The following is a 7,500-nucleotide window of genomic DNA, read 5'->3' on the forward strand; positions in this document are numbered from 1 at the left end:
TGGAACACCTGACGAACTGGCTTGTTTCTAAATTGGTGGTTAGATAAGTTGACGTGTATGGTCTTAATGACCCATGGTAGTTGAGAGATCCTAAGGCCTGAATGACTTAACTAGCCAACCACCCAGCCAGCCAGCTCGTTAGTCAGTGTATGCTGATGAGTGTTGTGTAACCACTTCCCTTTTTTATGTATATATATCTATATATATTATCCGAGATGGTGCGGGCCATCATATATGCATTATATATACCACTTCTCAAAGAAGGAACAGAGAAAGGGGCCAGATGAGGATATTCCCTCAAAGGCCCAGTCCTCTGTTCTTAACGCTACCTCGCTAACACGGGAAATGGCGAATAGTATGAAAGAAAAAAAGAAATATACCACTATATATATATATATATATATATATATATATATATATATATATATATATATATATATATATATATATATATATATATTCCCTATCCTAAGCCAGGTAAACCCCGTTTACCCAACCAGCCCTCGAGGACGAACACCTAGGTTGGTTGTGGGCCGAGCGCCCCCCCCCCTCTAAAGACCCGGAACCGGGCGAGCCTCCGTGTCAGGCGTAGTTAGCGAGGCTGTAATCACCCACACAGCGGCAGCAGCTCATTAGCATGCTTAGGGTCCCCTCATTAAGTCATTGTTCAGAGAGAGGGGGGGTTCGTCCCTGATGTGGTCCACTGTTCACTTCATCGACACTTCACAGGGGGGAGGGGGGCCCCTCTCCACCCCCCCTCCTCCTGGGGGGCTCCTCCACCCCCCCTCTACTCCCCCTCCTCCTCCTCCTCCTTGGTCACTGCTGCAAGAGTGAGAGAGGGCGGCGGTAGCTTCTTCCCCCATCGTCCCTACAGCGTACCACCACCCACCTACCCTCTTATCTTTGCGACGCGATATCTTATCGGTGTGGGGTTGAACTCGACTCAAACTCGTACCACAGGTGCCGAAGACGTGGTTCTAAGTCTGTCTCAGTTTTCATAGTCGGGGGGTCAAAGGTTAAGGTCATAAAGTCATTTAGAAAAGATCTACTAGAAATTCTACCAAATAATAGAATTCTCGGCGAAAACTCAGGCTTTTTCCCCTGAGCTAATCACCAATCAGTCAAGCAGGCACGATTGCCCTCTGCCACCCAATCCCATTCGGCTTCGGACACGCAATTCGCCAATCGCAAGGTTACATTTTGTCAGCCAATGAGCGACGGTACGTCGACGCTTTTAGGGGAAGGGGGTTGGTGGTGAGAGAGAGAGAGAGAGAGAGAGAGAGAGAGAGAGAGAGAGAGAGAAAGAGAGAAAGAGAGAGAGAGAGAGAGAGAGAGAGAGAGAGAGAGAGAGAGAACCCTGCCGTAAATACGGACTTCCTTAGTGGTGACAAATGAAGGCAATTTATGCGGAAATTCGACCATCCATCCCACCTCTCTGGAATGGCGCAAAATTGTGCTTCTTTTTGCGTGTGTGTGTGTGTGTGTGTGTGTGTGTGTGTGTGTGTGTGTGTGTGTGTGTGTGTGTGTTTTGGCATCATTCCCCTTCCCCGGATTTTTACTACGACGGGATTTAGGATTAATAATGTCACTTGTGGATTAAGATTCAGGATTAATTGAAGTTTGCTGTGGCTTATTATGTTCGGGATTAATGATGTCATCTGCGGGTTACATTCAAGATTAATCATGAGAGTTCTGGATTATATTCAAGATTAATATTGTCATCTGTAGATTACTTTTGGGGTTAATGAAGTCGTCTGTAGATTACTTTTGAGCTTAATGAAGTAGTCTGTAGATTACTTTTGAGATTAATCATGTCAGCTGTAGATTACTTTTGTGATTGATCATGTCAGTTCTAGATTACTTTTGGGATTAATGAAGTCGTCTGTAGATTACTTTTGGGGTTAATCATGTCAGCTTTAGATTACTTTTGGGGTTAATGAAGTTATCTGTTGATTACTTTTAGGATTAATCATGTCAGCTCTAGATTACTTTTGGGAATGATGATGTCAGCTGTCGCATCAAGTATTTCCAATGATGTCAACCGAAAAATTACATTTCCGTTGACGTGACGTCGGCCGCCGTAGATTACATTGAATCACTGACCTGGGAATATAATCCTTTGGGACGTAAATATTTGATCACTTTTGTCACCTGATTCTCAAAACAAATTTGGCTTGGATATGTTCACGGTGATGTGTGTATATATATATATATATATATATATATATATATATATATATATATATATATATATATATATATATGCATATATATATGTGTGTGTGTGTGTGTGTGTGTGTGTGTGTGTAAGTGTGTGTGAGTGTGTGTGTGTGTGTGTGTGTGTGTGCGTGTGTGTGTGTGTGTGTGTGTGTGTGTTCGTATATAATTTATATAGAAGGACGTGTTTCATGGCCTAATTGGGATTACGTGTTGGAAATTGTCAATGGTATTCGTGTATTTAAATGCCGAGGGTTTAATATCGGCCTTTTAATTAGAGGTTGATTCATGCGTCAGTAATGCGATTTAAGGATGACGTTGTATTCTGGTGACCCCAAGTTGTTCTGGATGATGATTCTACACACACACACACACACACACACACACACACACACACACACACACATCTGTCATACACGTCCAGAAAGTACAATCTATACAGTAGTCATTCTTACATATGTGCTGGCCAATTCTTCACTCCCCACTGACATTCCAATTGCAATTAATAAGACTTCGAGGCATTCCCTCGCCCTGACAGCTTATCCAACGGTAGCATTAAAACCCTTCGGCCCAAAGGAAATTGCAAGATCTCGCTCATATTTTCATCCCGTCTCGGTCATACAATAAGATCCAAGACGTTTGGAAACTTTCCAGCGTAGTACCCATTCGGGGACCCCTCCCAAGTAAAACGACTCCCCACCTTCATCATACCGACCTATAGCATTGCGATCTTCGGTACCCAAAATCTTTGGAAAACTAATCCACAACAGGATCAAGCGAAACGTCCCACTCTCACGTAAACAGAGTGGTGTTCAACCCAATCCATGCAGTATTGGACTACACACACGGCCTTCACACCACACATCCTGGATGGCCGGAACTAATCCTCAACACACACACATACCCCCTTCCCGCACAGTAGTATTACCAGTTGACAATCAGCAGAGCGTTTGACACTGTCCCCCCGAGGTATTCTTGCACATCAGGTACCATCCTCCACACCAGAGGATCAGAAGTGCTTGGCCAAATTACTAACTAGCTGGACATCTAACCACTGTCAGTCGAAAAGGCTTTCAATTCAAACAACTCTTGAGCCATTATGGTGGAGTCACTCAAGGAGCAGTTCTGTCTCCAGCCCTGTCTCCAATCACTTCCTCCAGCACCGTCCATCATCCTCGACACTGTGTTGATCCTCTCGTATGTAGAGAGTCTCCTCCAGCCCGTCGCGTCTAGCACACACACACAACCCTGACGCGTCGCAGGCAGTGACGACCATGCGACACACTACCTCAGCGACGCGTCACTGTTGCAACCTGTGGCTCGCCTGGGAACGTAATGTCTTGTATCCTCCACAGATGGTCGCCATTGTAGTGCCAGACACACGCGTATCCAACCTGCACCACCCACTCCTTCCCCTTCCCTCCCTCCCTCCCCGCCTCCTCTCGTGCCTTTAAATGGCCAGTTACTCCCACTGAGCAGAACTCCAACTGGTTGTGGGAATCACACACGCCCGTTGGACGTGGCATGCTCTCTGGGAGTTGCAGGAGCCTCGTGAAAAAAGCCTTCTTAAGATAGGAAGATAAGGTGTATATATATATATATATATATATATATATATATATATATATATATATATATATATGACTGGGCCATAAAACCTCCATTATATACTTTCGTCAAAAGTTATTTCCACCATGTTGGTAATTACGCCCAGAAAACTTTTCAAACTGTGAACCATTTCAGGAAGGTCTGATTACGCTCAGTGCCTGTACCTCGAACTTTCCACCCTCCCCCCCCCCTTGTGCTCTCTCTCTCTCTCTCTCTCTCTCTCTCTCTCTCTCTCTCTCTCTCTCTCTCTCTCTCTCTCTCTCTCTCTCTCTCACCCCTTCCCTATTTTTCCTCCACTGTTCTGGTAACTGAGAAAGACCAGTTGCCTAGGTAGAGGGTTAGCCTAGGTAGGTAGGTTAGATTTGTGTGTGTTTGTGTTTGTGTGTGTGTGTGTGTGTGTGTGTGTGTGTGTGTGTGTTAAGGGGAGAGACTTTTTTTACTTTACACTCGTGTTAACCCCGTCTCTTAACCTCGTATGTATGTATCATGTCTTTTACACATGTGTGTGTAATCACACACACACACACACACACACACACATGTGACATTCGTATTGAAAAAAAATTATACATATGTATATATTCCTCCCACCCCCTCTCACCCCTCCCTTCCCACTGCACTAGCTAAACCCTTCCCACCCACCACTCACTCTCCCTCCTCCCTCCCTCCCTCCCTCCCTCCCTCCCTCGTGAAACATTTACCGCTGGAGTTGTAAAACAAATCCATTTACCGAGACTCGTGTGTATATATATATATATATATATATATATATATATATATATATATATATATATATATAAATATATATATATATATATATATATATATATATATATATATATATATATATATATATATATATATATATATGTATGGAAACAGGACCAGGGAAGGCGAGGGGTGCTTCCCCTCTACGTTTGTATTCCCCTGTTGCTGGTCGTAGCCGTCCACACTGCTGTGATCAGAGCAGCTGTATTATCCGTCACAATACAGTGGCTGGGCTGTATCCCTCATGAAATACAGTATAGCCTGGTCCACCCACCTCACCAATCTCTCGTTGTATACCACTTTCATTCCCCCGGGTAGTGTCGTAAGGGTGGGTTTTAATGGTCTTTTCACTCTGTCTTTCGTCTAAGTCTCCGTCCTGCCCCGTATGCTTTACTCCCTCATCGTACGAGTAGGTGTGGCGCCAGGCGCCTCACCTTCGTACAGAGGTGAAAAGTTGTCGTACCTCGCTAATGCGTAATTAAGATCTGGTAACCTAATTTGAATGTATAAGGTCACGTGAACACTTAGCGTAGGGCTTGGGTAAGTCCCTCACTTCATTCCCACCGTCCAACACCAATCTTTCTAGGCCAAGCACTGTCTAGAAAGATATATATATATATATATATATATATATATATATATATATATATATATATATATATATATATATACACTGTTTGTTATAGGCCAATGCATGTTTAACGCTCACAATCTTTCTGCTGTTTTTTTTTTTCAGTGTGAATTTAATGTCCCGTGTTCATTTCCACTTTGTTCATGAAATACATGAGGCGCTTCGGGCACATGAACACCGCCGTTCTTCACTCAAATATCAGGAGTGACTCGCATCTTGTGTTACAAAACAGAGGCGATGACGGAAGATATAATACGTTGGTTAGTGGACCGTGTTCCCTCGGCGTTCATGCGTGGTCGGGTGGTCACCCCCACAATATATGCCACGCTCGATCTCCGAGGGAACACGGTCCACCGATCAGCAGATGGTATGCGTCACCCGCTCCCATGTGTAGTAACACATCAAAAATGTGGTTCATTCCCATTTTCTTCTTGGTACTGTACCATTTGATAATGAATTCGACTGTAGATGGGCAGTGTTCGTGTGTGCCCGGAGATCTCATGAATTTCAGGAATGAAGTGAAAATATGTATATAGGAGCGTTTTTTTTTTAACTCACACTTACACTGATGAAGTCAAACGTGTGATAAAAAAAAAAAAGAAATAAAAAAGAGCATCGGAAAGTTAATATATGGTGAATATACATTGGGTCTTTCACTGTGTGTGTTAAGGGAAATAAGGACGGTGAACGAGAACTTTTGTGTGTGTATTTTTTTCTTTTTTTTCTTTTTTTTTTTTACATTATGACCCGGAAAGTAAATCTGTTTAAGGCCAGTCTCGTGTCGGGTTTAAACCGTGTTTGTTCAGACGGTGCCAGCCAGATTAACTGGTAATGTGTCGACCCTGTCGCTCACTGACCTCACCCCCAGCTCTCTCTCTCTCTCTCTCTCTCTCTCTCTCTCTCTCTCTCTCTCTCTCTCTCTCTCTCTCTCTCTCAGTGCGTTTTCCATCATCGTAATCTTTTGCGACGAGCGGCATTTATATTTGTGTGTTATGATTAGACAAGTGGGGGTTGTAAATATCTCTCAACAGCCTCTTCATAACCCCAGGAGCTTCTGATGTCACCCGGTTGTAGCTCTACCGCAGAAGCTCTTAACCTAGGTATATCTGGTGCCCCCATGTACAACATGAACCCACCACCCCATTTTTTGAAGCTAGGTGTGTGTACTACCCCCGGATACAACTCTAACCCCTTGTATTACCCCCGGATACAACTCTAACCCCTTGTATTACCCCCAGATACAACTCTGACCCCATGTATTACCCCCGGATACAACTCTAACCCCATGTATTACCCCCACGGCACGACGCCCTTAACCCTCTCGCGTGTCTTTTCCCTCTCCTGCAGAAGGGAAGCCGGGCCGGTGCCCGTCGCGCCTCATGGATCCTTCGCTGTGTCCCGACGACGTCAAGGACCAGTGTCGCCACGACTCGGACTGCGGCGGCCGGGCGAAGTGCTGCTCCACCGGCTGCGCCTTCGTCTGCGTCCGTCACACCAAGTCCAGTAAGTAACCACCAACACTCCCGTTTTCTTCTTTTTCTTCTTTTTTTTTTTTTTTTGGCCCCGGGTGTTCATCATCTGCAAACTTCGTGTCTCGCGGTTTTTTTTGTCTCGTGTCTGCTATTCTCCGGTTCGCGCTCTTCTTCGCTGCGAGAGATCCCCAGAGGGGCGTGGTGGCGATGGTCTGTGGGGAGAGAGAGAGAGAGAGAGAGAGAGAGAGAGAGAGAGAGAGAGAGAGAGAGAGAGAGAGAGAGCAGTTCCTCGTCATTTTGCGGGTTGGTTTTTTTTCTGTAAACCGCCCATTGGGTCTGGACTTTCTCCCAACGACCATTCTAGTCTTTCTCTGGGAGTTTGAAGAGGGGTAGGGAGTGATGGGGTAGTGTGTATGGCCACAGTACAGCAGGGTAACTACCCCACACACTTTGGAATAAACTGGAAAGCGTTTTCGATCCCTTTTTTCTTTTATTCTCTTTTTCTTTTCAGTTGTCTCAATTATCTCTCCTCTGGTCCTTTGACTCTTCGAGCGACGGATAGATTGTAGGGGGTTGACTTTCTCCCCTCTCCCCCCCAGCAGTTGTAACAGTAATTTTGCCTCAAGCGACGTGGCTGGGGAGAGGAGGAGATGATGGCAGTGGGTGGGGAGATGATGATGATGATGATGGCAGTGGGTGGGGAGGAGATGATGATGATGGCAGTGGGTGGGGAGGAGATGATGATGATGGTGGCAGTGGGTGGGGAGGAGATGATGATGATGGCAGTGGGTGGGGAGGAGATGA

General features: G+C 45.1%; 1 protein-coding gene across 4 annotated transcripts in view; it reads left to right on the plus strand.

Moving 5' to 3' along the window:
* The window catches only part of LOC139758369 (uncharacterized), a 402,449-nt gene that overhangs the window by 259,380 nt on the left and 135,569 nt on the right, over positions 1–7,500 (plus strand). For all 4 annotated transcript variants that reach the window (XM_071679670.1, XM_071679668.1, XM_071679671.1 and 1 more), the window contains exon 3: positions 6,572–6,727. In XM_071679670.1, the coding sequence (XP_071535771.1) occupies positions 6,572–6,727 (156 nt within the window). The remainder of the gene's footprint in view (positions 1–6,571; positions 6,728–7,500) is intronic.

This window comes from Panulirus ornatus, chromosome 30, assembly GCF_036320965.1.
Source record: "Panulirus ornatus isolate Po-2019 chromosome 30, ASM3632096v1, whole genome shotgun sequence".
NCBI lineage: Eukaryota > Metazoa > Arthropoda > Malacostraca > Decapoda > Palinuridae > Panulirus > Panulirus ornatus.